Source organism: Strix aluco, chromosome 4 (genome assembly GCF_031877795.1).
Source record: "Strix aluco isolate bStrAlu1 chromosome 4, bStrAlu1.hap1, whole genome shotgun sequence".
In the NCBI taxonomy this organism is placed as follows: Eukaryota; Metazoa; Chordata; class Aves; order Strigiformes; family Strigidae; genus Strix; species Strix aluco.
In genome coordinates, this window is record NC_133934.1 from 123,333,526 (window position 1) to 123,349,203 (window position 15,678).

At 41.5% G+C, this 15,678-nt stretch overlaps 1 protein-coding gene across 3 annotated transcripts in view; it reads left to right on the top strand.

Annotated features, from left to right (window-relative positions):
- Positions 1-15,678, top strand: part of SYT16 (synaptotagmin 16) — a 72,515-nt gene that overhangs the window by 27,230 nt on the left and 29,607 nt on the right. For 2 of the 3 annotated variants that reach the window (XM_074821613.1, XM_074821614.1), the window contains exons 1-2: positions 3,203-3,262; positions 3,487-4,023. The exons of the other annotated variant lie outside the window; for it this stretch is intronic. In XM_074821613.1, the coding sequence (XP_074677714.1) occupies positions 3,558-4,023 (466 nt within the window). In that variant the 5' untranslated portion in view covers positions 3,203-3,262; positions 3,487-3,557. Of the gene's footprint in view, positions 1-3,202; positions 3,263-3,486; positions 4,024-15,678 lie in introns of those variants that run through there. 3 annotated transcript variants of the gene reach the window in all.

Below are 15,678 nucleotides of genomic sequence, written 5' to 3' on the forward strand. Positions count from 1 at the left end.
TGTAAGGCCACACAAAAATTGCCTGAAGAAATGAAAGTTTTTGCTTACGATTTCCAACAGCTTGAATAAGGGAAATTGTGAGAAATGCACATCTGATGGCAACTTTTTAGGAGCCTGCATATCAAGAAGATTGAAAGACACTTTACTAATATTACAAACCTCTGCATTGTGGTAGTATTTGAAATTCTGCTAATAGTCTTCTTTTTTTAGCCATACAGTAATTGCACCTCTCAATGGGAACACTACTCAGAAATAATGATCCTATCAAGACAAGGGAATATAGATTGTAGTAAAGGTTATGATGGTTTCTGTGAGAGGCTTAACATTGATCCTTTTAGCTATCTGATTTTCCAAGAGGAAAAAAAACCAACTTTGAGTTAAGCAGGCGATTCAGTGTGAAAATTCTTGTGGTTAGTTGTAGAAGATGGAACTTGAAGTGAATTTGCTAAACTGTTTTCTTTCTCTCTCTTTTGATGAATGCTTTTAAAAAGAAATGGATTTTTCTTTCCCACACATTTTAAATGCTCTTCTCAGTTCTTTTATTTTTTTCTAATGCAAGTCAAAATTGTTAGAGAATTCAAAAGTAAAAATCCATTATGTTGAAAAGGCCATGTTGTGAAATATATCATAAACACCCCGTTAGAGCAGTGCCTGCTAATTAAGGGAGAGATCTCCTGGGAAACAGCAAACCTATAACAGAGCCCAGCCCCCTTTGATCCTTGGTTGAGTTTGTAAAAACGTTGCCTGTCTAAACTTGTCTGCAGCTTGTTACACATTTTACCCATCTGCTGCAAGACCAAAAATAAGCAATTTATAATTCAGTTGAACTCCAGTTGTTCAGCATATCACTGACTGTGGAGTCTTCACTAAGAGGGAGAGGATGAGAGGAAAAGCCAAGCAAAGGCTAAACAGCCAAGCACCCTGGAAATTGCATTGCTTTTGCCTGTAGGGGTTATGTAGGCACTGGATTGCGAGTTGTAAAGGTGTGTTGCAACTGTTACTGCAAAGTGGTTCAGATTTTTTGGGTGAAATATACTTCAGTGTCTATCCATTGTCTGTAAGGTGAAATCAAACCATTTGTTGGGGTTCTCTGGCTTTAATCAAGACAAACTTCCAGGTCTTGGGTAGAATTGTGGATGTATATATACGTGTGTGTATGTGTCATGTTTCCCCCCAGCCTACTTATAGCAAGATGATCAGGGCAACTACTTTGTATGTGAAAGATGCACTTTCAAGCCTTATCTGCCTCTTCGGATGCCTGCGTGACTACATTCCAAGCCCTGCAGGTGGTTGTAGATCACTGCTTTAATTCTGTGACTAAAGCAAAATCTCACCTTGAAAAGCTCCCTCTGTCTTTATGGTTGTGATACCAACCTCGCTAACGCAGAGTCTCTTGTGCAGGACTGCGATGTTTGCCTGAGCCGTGGTGCAGTCAGCCACAGCATCCGGGAGAGGTGGGATGGCTCTGTTGGACCAACTCGGTGTTAGCTCTGAAGTCTAGTAACAAGAGGAGCTAATTATTCCCTGTGCAAATATCACAAGTCTATGTTCTGTTGATTTTCAGAACAGATCAGCACTTCATTTTAGCACCCATGTGTTTTATCTGCATTGGTTAGCTGTCACTCCTGGATGACTGCACCCCTCCAAGGGCTACTGCTGTCATGTATCTTGCAGCTGAGATGGAGGCAGAGCATTATGAAGTTCTCCTTTCATCAGAAATCAGAGATTCATTTGCTGAATTGTCTGTAAATAAATGACAGGTTAAAAATATATCCAGTATCTAGTACTTACCCACCCAGATTTATCTCCTTTCATGCCTGGGAGAATGTTGCTGTTGCAAGTGCCATCTCCTCCCAGTGACTTCACTGGTGCTGTGACTTACTAGTGGCAAATCCGCATTATGCTGAAAATGCGTTGTTTGGAGTGTGTAATCACTTTAGGTCTATGAGAAAATAAGTTGCCCAAAGCAGAGAGGCTTCGCCAAGGACAGGGTTGGAGAGAGGAGAGTCGATGAAGGGAATGGTTCACCTGGGAGGTTATGCCATGACATTGTCTATTCCTTGCCAGAGATTTAATGCATGGCAAGGGGTGTTACCTGGGTCCCAGCGGCTGAGCCAGAGGCCGGCGGTTGACAGGTGGATACTGGAACAATGTATGCCCTGAGCCTGGAGAGTTTGTAACAACCATCAGCTTTTAAAATGGCTTTAGTAACCTACATTCATTTACCGCCCTTGTTAGGACTGTAATTCTTAGTACATACTGAAGCTGATAATAAACTTGTTGGAAGTGTCTGCTGTATAACTCAACATCACTGAACAAAATTATTTGGCACAGGTGTTTCAAAAGGTAGAGAGACCTCTTAAGCCACTGATCTCATCTGTTAAAAAGCTGCTCACCGAGCAAGGTGGGATCTCTTTAGTCCATGCTCCATTTAAAAATCCAGTTTCCACTGGGATTTCCTCTACATTTCTCTGGAGACCATTTCACAAGGTAATACACTGAGGTAACACACTGCCGAGCTTATTTTTTTCTGCTTATACTGTATTTACCCATTTATAGTTTGATTTCTCCTAGACCTCAACATTCAGCAAGACACTGGTATGAATTTTTGAAGCTTCTTTTTGCTTCTTTTTAGTTGTCTTATAGCCTAAAAATCTGCAACTATTTGGTTCTTTCTTTGTAAACCCATCATCCTATTTGTAGGTTTCTCCTTCTCAGAGTTCCTAAAAGAATATCTGTCTTGTGATAATGTGGGAAGATGTATATTGGGCAAAAAGGCACCTTAACTTTCTGCAAGTTATGTTTTTATTTAGCGTTTAGATGAGTTTTGAGAAAACATTTCATATTGAGATGATACCAATGCTTTTGTTAACTTGCTTCTGTTCCCAGTTATTTCATACCTCTAATATTCCACCCCCTGTGTTGGTTTTCTTAATTTCCGTGAAGGACAAAAAAACCTCCGAGTTGTGTCACACCATGGGCAGAGAGGACTTCTTCGGAGTCCTTCTGGAGCAAAGCATTTGAGATAATTGTCTGCCATGGGCTGGCTCTTCATGCTTTAGGCCTGTCACTTTAATCAATCAAAACACAATTCTCCCCCGATTCCCCACCCTTCAATTTTCCCATCTGGACATGCTAATGCTAAGGATGTGGTAGAAGTCAGGACCAGGAGATTATTTGAGATTTTTGACTGCAGGTTGTTTTGTACTCTTTTCACCAGGTCTGTTGCAGCTGTAACCAGAATGTGTGTGCTTCAGAAAAGGTACTTCTGTTCTGATGTTCTATGTTTTTATTTTTATATAAGGTTTAGCAATTGAATGAAGTCTTTCCAGATGTCTGCAGGAATATGTGTAATTTGTCAATAATTTCTGGATTTCTAGTGTATTCTCAATCCTCTCAGTTCTAGACATCTTACATAGATAGTGTGTCAACAGGTGTTGATGAACAAGCAATTTACAGTAATCTCTTATGGTGCTTATTCTATAGCTCCCTGAATTGTAAATGACATGCTGGCAAACCTGAACAACTGATCACCAGATACTGGCATAGTGTTAAACATGGCTTCTGAGGCTGCTCAGAATTTCCTTCAGCCACTGTCTTCTTGGATGTCTCAAATATATGAAGCTATCCAACAAGCGGGAGACTCTATATCTGCTTCACTGCTGAATTTGAGTGGAGTGGGTCGTAAGTCAGAAGAAGAGAGGAACCGGGACTTGGAGAATAATGGAGGAGTTTATGAGGATTATTCTGAGGAATCAGATGATGAACAACACCTGGACCTCTGGGATGAGGAATACTTATATCCTATCGAAGACGGTCACATGGGGGGTCCTGATCTTGCTTCACAACACCTCCCTCATGGTTCTGACATGAGTCTGCAGAGGCAAAAACGGGTTAAAAATACCAGCAGTTTACCAGAGCAATGTGTTGAAAGCACCAAGTCTTTGATGGCCAATGGATCCTACTGGATGAATGAAGATCTCCAGCCGCTTGATCGGCTTCCTCCCATCGCTGAGGAAGAAGGTGAGCCCTCTATGAGAATGGGAGGTCATAAACACAACTTCAGCTTGGGTGGCTCCTTAAAAAGTAATAATGGCAAGGCAAGTTTTGCAGGTAAGCTGCTAGCATGCACCCTGACAGTATTATCCAAACTTGTCTTTCCTGGTATTGATTTGATTTAGTTGCTAATCTGCTCATTATGTTCTGTGTCATCTTTGTTTCCTACAGCTGAAATAAACCTCCCCAAATTCCAAAGAAAAATCTAACCTTTCCTCTTCTGTTTCCAATTTTTCTCTTGTTTGTGAAACTAATCTCATTGAAATAAGTGGAAATCTCCAGGGTGAAATGCTGTGTGTTAGAATCCAGTCAGGCCCTGTTGCTGTAGCAAGGAGTATTTTGCTCCCCCATGTTTTGTTTCTGGTAGCAGGACCCTTCAAAGGGAGTGTTTAGCCTTAAGCCTTTGCTTTGAGAACCATCTGCCTTTGCGTCATTGCTATTAAAGATATATATAATCTCAAACCTTGTTTCTTTGTGCCAGGAATCTCAAGATGTTACTGTGCCATGTGCTGTGAAATGCTGTACTAAAAAGCCAGCCATATCTCATGATTTTATGGATGAAAGGCTCCCAAATCGCTTTCCTCCCCTCCCACCACCCCCACAGGCTTTTCAAATAAGACTGAAGAGGACAGCAGGCAGGAGATTATGGGAAGGAGAACTGAATTTGATATTTTCAGTTTTAAATAGGCCTAACTATGACTTCTGATCATTAAGTGACATGAACATCTTTTCAGGTGATTGTGTTCAGGACTGAATTTCAGCCATGTGACTTGTACTTACTAAATACTGCCGTAAATATGGCTGGAAGTTACCTGGGTCATAGACGACTGATGGAGACGTATGTCCCAAGCAGGAAAACTGCAGTCCTGCTGACCCCATCCTTGGGTCTTGCTGGGTTAAAGCTGCTCTTTATGAACATCTTAGGAAGGGGGATAGGGGAGGAAAGGGGAGGGGAGAGTGGGTCTACAGTGCAGAGCTGATGAAGAACTCACTGAAGGGTCTTCAGAATTTGGCTTCAGATATCTAAATTCATTTTTTTTTTTTGTAGCAGGCAGTAGATGCTCTTGAAAATGTTTGGTTTGTAATGTCCAAGAGCTTTTCATCACTCTTGGCTTCTAGGGAAGTCTTACATATTTAGCCTTTTCTGTGCAGACTGTGGAAGATCAGCCTGTTTGTTTTTGTATTTAATAGGAATATCAGACCGAGAGGGTATAAACCTTGACGGTGTTCTTTAATGAATGTTAAAATTAGCTCTTTTCTTTATTACTGTTCCTCACACTGTTATGGCCAGGGAATAAATAATTGAAAAGAGCTTTTGGTCTAGCTGTTTTGTCTCCCAAACTGGGACTGCTTGTTTCATATTCCAAATGAATGATTGCCAATTCTCAGGTTAAGCACCCCAGAGCTGTATCTCTTGGATACAAGTGCTATCCAGGCCGCAACCTTGTCTCCCATACCCCCAAGAGGGGCTGTTGGTGTGATTTGTGACAAATCCCAGGGGTTCTCAGAGTAGGCTGGGGAGCAGCCACGTGCTGAATGCATTATTCTGATGGTGGCCTCCAGATCTTTGTCCTGTCTCTGGACTACACCCTTGCTGACAGTGGTTGGGAGAAATGGTGGTGAGCTCTCCAGGAAATGGGGGCCAGGAATGGGCTGCTGTCACTGTCAGAGCAGTTTCTCACTTGCAGTCTTGTCTGCAGGGACATCTGAGAAAGAGTGTCCTTAGGAGTGTGTGATGGACCAGATAAATCTTCCTGGTGAGAGACACATAGAGTGACAGTCAGAAGCCAGAGTAAGCCATCACTGCAGCTAAAGGAGAGGGTGACACTGAATCTCTCTCCCAGCTGAGAGCAGGTACTGATCAAGTTGCTGTTGGACTCTTTCTTAATATTTATTTGCTTTCCTTCTCCGTAAGTTGTCTGGAGCCACTGTGAACTGGAAGTTTGGCCTTACAAAGCTCCCCAGAACCTACACTGCCGCTGCCTAGAGCTCTCTACTTCCACACGAAGCACTTTAGAGGACATTACATAGCTTTTTACACCAGAGGAAATGTCACTCCAAATGCTCTCAAATAGTCTTTTAACTTTTTATCTCTGCAATGTACTGCACAAAGGGCCATCCAATGGCCTCAAGACTTTATAGTCATGAAGTTGGCTGTTTGAGAGTTGGAGGGCTGGGAGCTGATGCCTTTTTTTCTCAGAACTAAGTTGTATAATAGGAGAGAAAGTGCTGAACTGTGATTTGAAAATGTCTTCCACAAGATCTTTGATGTGGAAGAACTCGTTTTGCTCTTCTAAGTGACCTTTCACTTCCAAAACACACACATGCTCTTTGTATTTCATTTTTCAACTCTTTATTTCCTCTTTTTCCTTTAGATTCATTCTCTAACATCAAGAGTATGAACTCTTTTGATGATAACCTAGACATGCAGAGAGGCTGTAATACCCTGGCAACTTAAAATTTCAGTCATGGATTAAAATGATAAAGATAAGATGTTTGAGATATCTTTATTTCTGTTAGCTTTGTTACTTAACCCTAAGTGACAGTGTAAGCGAGCATATGGACTTGCTGACATTCAGCAAAGGCGTTCAGTAGCATCAATATTAGCTTTGAACATTTTTCCTTCCATTTGACATTTTTTTTCCCCCATTTCTGCAAAATGCACGTTTCCTGTTTATCCTTATATTCTTTTCAGAACAGTGCATCTTGACTTTATTTCACTTAATGTACCATATTTCTCTCCACAATAGAATATTTTAAAGCTAAATTGGCACAAAACAGTAGCAATGCTGAATGCTTTTTGTTGCCATGGAAATATTTCTGGGCACTTACTGAAGACCTGGTTGCCAATAGTAATGTAACAGAGAAAATAGATATGCTTCATTTAACAGCCACTGGTGATTAAAGAGCCACAGAAACCCATTACAAGGTCATTCCAATATATAGTTTATTGGGTTTAGGGGGAAAAAACCCCCACCAACCCTAGATGAGAATCATCTTGTTTTAAAAAAGATGCAAAAGAAAATCCAATAGTTGTTCCTCTCTCAAAGTTAGAGCATGCTTCTGAGATGAAATAAAATAAAATTGCAGTTAAAAGCTATCATTACCCCTTCTCCTTTCTATCAAATATGTTTTTGACCACATTTTTGCCTCCTAGGAAATGTTTCCTAGCTCCCAGAGTATTTTTTCTGAGGCTCCAGAGCAGCACACACATTATTCAAAACCATTTTTAGGCTTAGGGATCTAATAAAGTGTTTGAGCAATGAAATTCTTGGGTTCTAAGTCAAACGTCTGTTAGATGCTGTGAGGCATGCTAATCGGCAGGGTGCAGGTTTGGCTGCTACTGAGTCCTGGTCTGTACTTAAATGATGCTAGGAATGTTGTGCCAAGGTTTCAAACAAATGCAGGAAAAAGTTTTTCACTTTGGATGCTTCTGATCCATAGTTCAGAAATGAGGTAGTTCAGCAGGAAATATTGCAGCACCAGGTGCTGGTTTAAGAGGTCAATGGTGGGAAGGCAGACCCTTCCACGCATGCAGATCCCTGCCTCTATTTGCACATCACCTAGTTGTAAATTTTGCAAATACAGATGAACTTGCTCTTGCAGCTGCCTTTAGACCCTCCTTCATTGTCTAATCTCAATGTTTCTGATAGAGAAACTGTCTCCCATCGCAGAACAGGGAGGGAGCAGCCTTTGCATCCCCCTGTGGCTAAGATACTGCTGCTCAGCTGACTGGGGGTGGCTGTCAAGAGTGTGGCTGCCAAATCCATCCTTGCACATTTGGCTTAAGAATTGAAAAAAAGCAGTGGAGCAATAAGCCACTTCTAAAAGTAGTGCACTGCAAGCAGAGGGGTGGAGCTGGCCAGTCCATCTGTTTCCCAGTCTGAATCTATAGAGAAAAAAAAGTGATAATGAAAAAGGTGAAGAGCAGGAATAATTGTGCCACGAATGCAATGGCTTTAGCCCAGTTCTTCCTCGGGGCCCATGTCTTTTGCAAACAGAAAGTCAAAGTGACCATTAAGTTAGCAGTTTCATCAGACACTGCTCTGAAAAGGCATGGGGACAGACGCACCAGCAGAGCTGAGTCTTCTGAATCAGAGCTGAACTATTTTTGCACAGCGAGTTCTGTGATTGAAGAGTCTCCCGAGCTGTCTGACACTGTTCATAACACTAGTGTAATATATAGGTGAGCACTACACTTAAACTGCATGAAGTCCTTGGAGATTTTTTTCCCATCAATTAGACAATCTCAATGCTAGCTAAAGATTGTGTTTCAGTTGCACTAAAATAAATTTTTTGACCTTGGAATGCTAGGAAGTTTTGATGTCCTAATAGGAGTCTTGTCTAGATGGCTAGATAGTTATCCTCAAAACGTGTTAGGGGAAGCACACCTCTGAGGCTCTGGGAGTTTTTAAAACTAGAAAGCAGTATTGCATTTACTTACCTTGGCCTCCAGCTTAACAGGGGTCATTGATTTTTGCCAGTAATTGCTGTAGTAGAGGAAATTATTCTTTCTGCTGTATATGAGCATTCTTGACCTCAGTAAATGACCCTTCATATGGCCAGGATTTCCTAGGCAAGATGTGAGTTTTCATTAGGTCCTATAAACCCGTACAGCAAAATATTCCTGTAACAAAAAGATACTGCTTGTGTGATAAATAAAACTTCTGCTTGAACCTGAGACTGTAATAGACAGATAGCTAGTTTCCGTGTAAAGATCCTAAGTGATCTTTATGAATTTTATCACCTGTCTGGCTGCGGAGCCAGCCAGTGCTCTAGCCAGAATGTAGCCCTATAAGAATCAGTGCCGGTACTCATAGCAAGACATTTAAAGAGGCTACACTGAATCAATAGCACCACTAGGACCGAGTGAAGGAAAGCAAAGACAGTGGATAAAAGCACTTCACAGAAAACACTCCTGGCTGCTCGAGTGGGAGAAAGCACTAATGTATCTGGGGATATGCATCTGGTCTCTGAAGAATGTGGTACAAGTCTGCAGCTTTCTGAAATGAAGTGCAGATGTGAGTTTGCATTGAATGTCTTCTCTCTGGGAAATTCAGAACCTCTCAGAAAGTGTTTGTGTACAGACTTTTGTCCTTGTGAAGGTGGTACCATGTTCCTTTTTATATTTAAAGTACTCCTTTGCAGTTCTGTCTTTTCAAAGCTTCAAATTATAAGGGATCTTCATCCATGATGCTGAAAGTAAGTGGTGATGAGAGTATGCCATAGCCCTGAAAGGAGGGTGGATTGTGGTATGTCAGCTTTACAGCTGGGGAAATGAAACCAAAGAGTGGTTCAAAACACAGATTTTCAAAGGTGCTACCACTGCGGGCTCTGTCTTAGGCTTGTCAATATTGCTGTTCATCCTCATTTGGTGATTCTAGACACAATACCTTTGTAAGCCTACAGTGGATCAATGGTTTGGGTTTCTGCTAAGTTCCTTGTCTGGTGGGCAGAGCTTCCTTGTTTCTAGCTCCCTAGGGGGCATGAGGAAGGATGCTCTATTCAGGAATACTAGTCATCTGCTCTTGCAATCTAGAAGGTTTCATAAGCTGTATGGAGAAGGTTGTATTTGAGAGGAAGAAATGGATTTTGCCATTCAGTGCAGTTACAGAACAAATTGTGTGAGCGTGTGTGTTTGTGCATGTATTTTCTGATCCGCTTTTGCTAAGTGGCATCCTCTTCCCACTCCCCATATGGCAGTTGCGACTCTATCTTCCTCTGGGAAGGCTGTTTAGGACTCAAGAGGCTTCATTTACCAATAAACAGCATCTTGGCAGCATCTGGGAAGTGCTGCCTCTCTCCTAGAAACCCTGCCTCCTCACCTTCCATCTCCTACTACAGGCGAGGCAGGTGTGAATGATCTCATTGCGTTGTGGTGGAGGTTACGTGCAGTCATACTAGCATCACTCTGTGCAGAGCTGGAACATAGTATTTCTTGTGCTGATACAAACAGTAGTACTTTTTGTCTTTTTTTGTTTTTTGTTTTTTTCAGTTGCAGTTGTTGCTAGCTAGGCCTGCTTTGTAGAAGGCTACTTAAGCAAACCCATGATGCCAGGCAAATACTTGCAGAAGTCAATGACCATTAGCACTTTTGGAAGCATGGGATAATCCATCTCCATTTCCTCCTAGTGTCTTTACATTGCTTCACAGCACAAAACCCACTAATGTAAGCTTATATGAGATGGGGTCACTCTGCCAGAAGGTGAGCTGGTGTTGGTCCTCACCTCTTGCCAAACAGGGGTGTGGATATGACTTGCTTGTGCCCAGTTCATTTTTGGCTGTTGTAATGACCTGTAGGTAGCAGCCATCATTTTGAGTGACCTCAGTTTTAGTAACCAAGGGGAAAGACTGCAGTGAAAGAAAAGAGGGAGATTACAGTCATGGAAGAAAAAAATATGCAGTTTTATAGACAGTGAATGGCATTGTTGGGCTGTGTGGGTCTTCCAGGTAATGAGGAAGGTGCGGTTGGGCTGTACCTCTGCAGATACTCTTTGCGTGATTCTCATGCAGTTTCCTCAGATTGAGTTAGGGAGGCTTCATTAGTACATATTTGTAGACCAACATGAATGTCTTAGGTTGAATCTTAAACCAGTCCATAGCAAAATCTGTAGAAAATCCCTTCTAATGATCATGAAAATAGTCGATGCTCTCATGGCTTCATCACCCTACCTAAAAGTTTGCTGATGTTCAGGTGGGTGCTCCCCTGTCTAGAGCTCAGTATCCATGTGAGATGAAGCATCCCTGGAGGGACTCATTGCACTGGGTGTGAGTGCTTGCCCACACAAGCTGGGCGCTTGGAGGCATTTCTCTCCTCAGGCTGAGAGAGATTCAAGACCATACGGTCTATATGTAGCAGCATAATCTGTGTGGGAGTATTTTCCAGCAAATAGTATGAGAGTGGTGGTGCTGGAGAGAAAGCCCTGAATTTGGATTAATGAGAGCACTGAGGTTTGCTGAAGCTCTGTGTCACGGGGTCAATTTTGAGGTCTAGACTTATTGCCATAAATAATGTAGCTATAAAACTCTTGGGCCTGAGGGTGCAGTTTTGCAATTGTCAGTAGCTGATTTAAAACTGCAGCTGAGACATGTTGTCCTTCCCTGATCACACAGTTGTGCTACTTTCCATGTCTGGCCTCATGAGCATGCCACTGTGTGGTGAACTGGACCAGCTCATTGCTTCAGCTGAGAGTTACCATCCCCTTCCCTATTACTTTTGAATCAAGTGAGTTGGCCACATGATTGCTAAAACTGAAACAATGGGAAGAGGGGAAGGGAAGTAGGACAGGATTGCCCCTTTTGGGTGACAGCTTTGGTCCTGAATGCTTGTGAGTCTTGTTGTACCACATCCTCACCCACTGCTGCTGCTGGTCTGTGATTTTCCCAGGAGTGCCATGGAAACTGTGGTGTTACAGCAGTGGTAAAAGGGAGCTGTGGTGAATCAACCCTTTGGTAGCAAACAGAAAGTTTCAATTAGAAAGATCAGTGGGAAAATAAATATCCGCCTTGTTGCAATGCAGTTGTTATCCGTAGCAACCCCAAACAAATATCTTTGCGAGGGAGTTGATTTTCACCCTGTTAATTATCTAACAAAGGCTTGTGGGTGTGAAGCTAATGGTTACAACGTTGGGTGCTATGAATGGTATGTAATTGGCATGCGTACGCTGAGTCTCACAGGTTGTGAGTGTGGCATAGTGAAACCGCTTTAAAGAGGAGCAAGAGTCTGTCCTGGGTCTCCTGGGCATTTACTTGGTCAGTTTGATTTCTGCTGGGTAGAAGGCCATTTTCTGGAAGAAGCTAGTGCCAAGTCAGAGAAACTTCCTTAAAAGTAGTGGAGAGAACTTATGAAGTGACTGCCTTGCATTAGAAGAAGTGTGTAACCAAGCCAAGCAAACAAGTAGAAGAGATGATTGATGGGTAACCTGAAGGAATTCAACCCATTGTGGTATGAAAGCTACCAAGAAAACTGTCATAAAAATAATGCTTATAAACTGAAAGTTATTTTTTGTTGGAAGGAAAGGACAGTGTTTTCTAACTCATCAGCTATTGGGATCTAGCAGTTTGTTTAGTTTCTGAGTCCATGAGCATTTACAGCCCCACACCCCAGAGCGTACACAGCTACACCTGTGCCCTGCAGTGTCCCCAGCGTACACACAGCATCTGTGACAGAAAGTACTTTTCTGCTTCTGCAGCTGCATGTTTTCTTCAAGCAACCTAACCTGTGCTGGCAAAGGGGTGTAGGCTGACTCATGGATGTAACTGCATCCACACCAGGGGTTTTCCTGGCTTAGCAGTGTCTCCTACAGTGTGTAATCTCTTTTTTCTTCCACTTCACCACAAATCCTGGGCCTGTGCTAATAAAACCCAGTAGCATAAATGAAACCTGACTCATGCTTATTCCACATATAAAATGTAAAGTAGGTGATTGGGAAAATCAGGGATGATTGTGCTTCTGCCATTTCCTTTAGCTATGGAAGAACCTTAGGCAGCAAATTGAGAGTCAGTTTGAAGCTCAATCCCATGTTCCTATTTTTAAAATCCAAATTTGGGAGTAGGAAAAAAGCAACAGGAAAATATCTTGATTTTCATGCTGTTTTCTGTGGGCAGTTCTCTATTTCTTTGCACAGCAGTGTGCAGAATTGGAGTTTATTGCTCTGACTGCTGTATTGTTCAGCTATAGAGGTGCTTGATGGTCAGAGTCAAATAATGTCTTGTTTCTCATTACTCTCTGATTTTTTTTCTTTGCCTTTTTTTTTTTTTTTTTTTCATTTTGTTGGAAATGTCCCCTGGTATGAAAGCTACCAAGTTGTGATTCTCTCTGCCTGCATTGCATGCAAACACCCAAACGCCTCGGAGAGCTTCCCAGTTGGTTTGATCATGGGGTGAGGACAGATGAAGAGGTAGAGATTGATGTGGTGCAGAAGCAGGACACTGTCACTTGGCACTCAGCAGAGAGGGGTGGACCTTACCTTTAACACTGGGCACCAAATGCTTCCCTCGTTGGTATACCTACCAGAAGGGGACAAAAACACATAGGTCTGGGTGCAAGGTGAAAGCCCAGCTGACTTCTGTTCGTTGATAAACTATCAGTCAGTGTTAGTCAGTGGTGCATGGTCACAATCTCTTTGTCCACAGCGACATGTGTAGAAGCATGGGTTTACTGCATCACAGCATATTCTCCATAATTTTTAAATACATTTGAGGTCTAGGTGGATGTTTAGGATTTTGTTTCAGTTTTATAAAAAGAAGGCTTTTTGGGATCAGATGGTATCTCCAAATAGTTTTGAGCATAAATGAAGCTATGGGGTGCTCTGCTCCTTAGTCAAGCCCATGTATCAGGTAGTTGCATTACTTTGTACTTCTGTTTGAACTCCCAGTTCAAATGGTTGACAGCAAGAGTGAGAAGACTCCAGATTAAAGCCAGTGCAAATCAGAGCTGTAGCTGCATAGGAATTGGTAGCAGCGACTCCATATGTGTTGCTGCACATTCCCTTTACAAAATGTTCATCCTTTTTTTCTGAGAAGCTTTAACAAATCCCTTGTTTGCAGCAGACCATTCCAGTTTTCCAAAAGAAAAGCCCTTTCCTTTCTGTGTGCAGTTCTGAGTTTTGCTGAGTTGGGAGCTGTTGCAGATCACTGTTTCTCTGTCATCCCGATCATGAAAATTTTAAGGCCAGGCCTATGTGACTGCTTCTATAATAGCAAAAAACATGGCACAGAGTGCTCCTGGGATCCTTCGAGTATATGCATTATGCATAGATGTACTGATATTGTCTTTGGTTATATGATCAAATACATTTTTTTTTGTGTAGTACTTCTGCTTCCTTCAGGGCTCAGTGATGCTCCCATTGAAACTCTCATTGACTTCTGTAAAGAACAGCCAAAATCTTTAAGAAGAAAGTGGACACACAAGGGCAGCAATAAATGTATAGGAAGCAGAAATTTGGCATTTGCAAACTTTTCATTGTTCAGCCAAAATGACTGTTGTTTGTTGTTGGTTTTTTTCGTATGCAGGCAGACAGGATGCATGGAGTACATCTATATTTTACACCTACACTATGTATTTTATTCGGTAGGTTTTTTTCCTGGATAAGCTTTGAGCAAAGGAAAACTTATTCTTTATACTTGGTAACACTACAGAGAATTCTTGAATTATTTATTTCATGCATTTTAGCTTAGTGTATTTGGATGCCTGTAAGCTAACTTTGTAACTGATTGGGTTTTTGAAATTTCTGAATAAATAGTGGTAGTTTGAAATACCTTGCCAGAAAAAGAGGTCACCCTCCTTCCTCCTCCACTGTCTCCTCTGGGAAAAAAAAAATAAATCCCACATGCCTCCTTATGAGTGGTGGGAAGTTGATTTGTAAAACAGATGCTGCATAGAAGTAATTGAGTTGAAGTTGCTAGAAATATGTATGTGCTGCACAACATCTGCAGATCTCAAGATGTATTCATTATCTTTCCAGAATTTAGATTGTAATTATGGGTCCTTTATTTAAGTTGCCATGGTGATATAGAAAATGTTTTCCCCTTGTCCTTTCCTAATCAGGACACTTGTATATTTGAATGGTGAACGTTTTTCTCTCCCCTGGGTAAAGTTAGTTTTATTAATACAGAGATATTAAGTTGACACAGAGCTGTCTGTTGCTCAGGCAGAGATTCAGCAGCAGACATATCAAGCATTTGCTACAGATTCCCCAGTGCCACCATTTAATTAGCCTGTATGCTTCCAAATGCTAGGGAAAAATAGCGTCCAGTGTCATATTGAGTGACACAGTCATGCTTTGGGGATTGGTAAAATTGAAGTCAAAGTCAAGTGGCCAATAATAAAGTGGGCCAAACTCCTGCTCTCCATCCCTTCACCCTTCTCCTTCTGCCTTAGAAAAAGGGCTCTGTTCTGTTCTGCAGGGAGTTGCATGCAGGTCACCCAGGGAGTGCCCTTACAGGAGCAGTCCAGGAGTGCTGCATCCATGTGGCCTTTGTGAAATTTCTTGTAATAACCAGGATTGTACACTACGTTAATGCACATTTATTTAGGTATAGAGCTTCGCACCCATGGACCCAGGATTTTAATGTTACAGTTGTTTTAGAAAATGGTGAAAGATGTGGCTTAATTACTAAAGATGATATTTTACTCAGGATTTTTGGCAAGCTGTTTGAGTGAAAAGTGGACTTTTGTTTAAACTGGAATAATCTTTATTTTTTGTCTTAAATACACAAAAGATATATGCATATAAATAGAACTTACCAGCATTTGCCAAGCATTTAAATTAATTTTGTAGAGGTTGCATGAGCTGCAGGTAGTGAATTGACAGCGCAGTTAGCTGAAAAGGAATGCTTAGTTTTATGTGTTTTGATTATTTGAACAGACCGTATCAAATTTAGGCCATAAGGTTGTTGCAGCTTGAAATAATTTCTATTAAAAAAAATTCAAAGAAATTTATTTTTAACATCTTACATAAAAATTTTTATGATAGCTGGTCACTGACCATTTACAAACTGATGCCTAAAACTTTTTTCATTTTTATCAGAATAGGAACACTTAGCTTTTTCCTCCAATTGAGAGCAATCTTCTAGAAGGAACAGCAGGCTTATTGTCAAGCTGTGGCAAATCAGACCAGA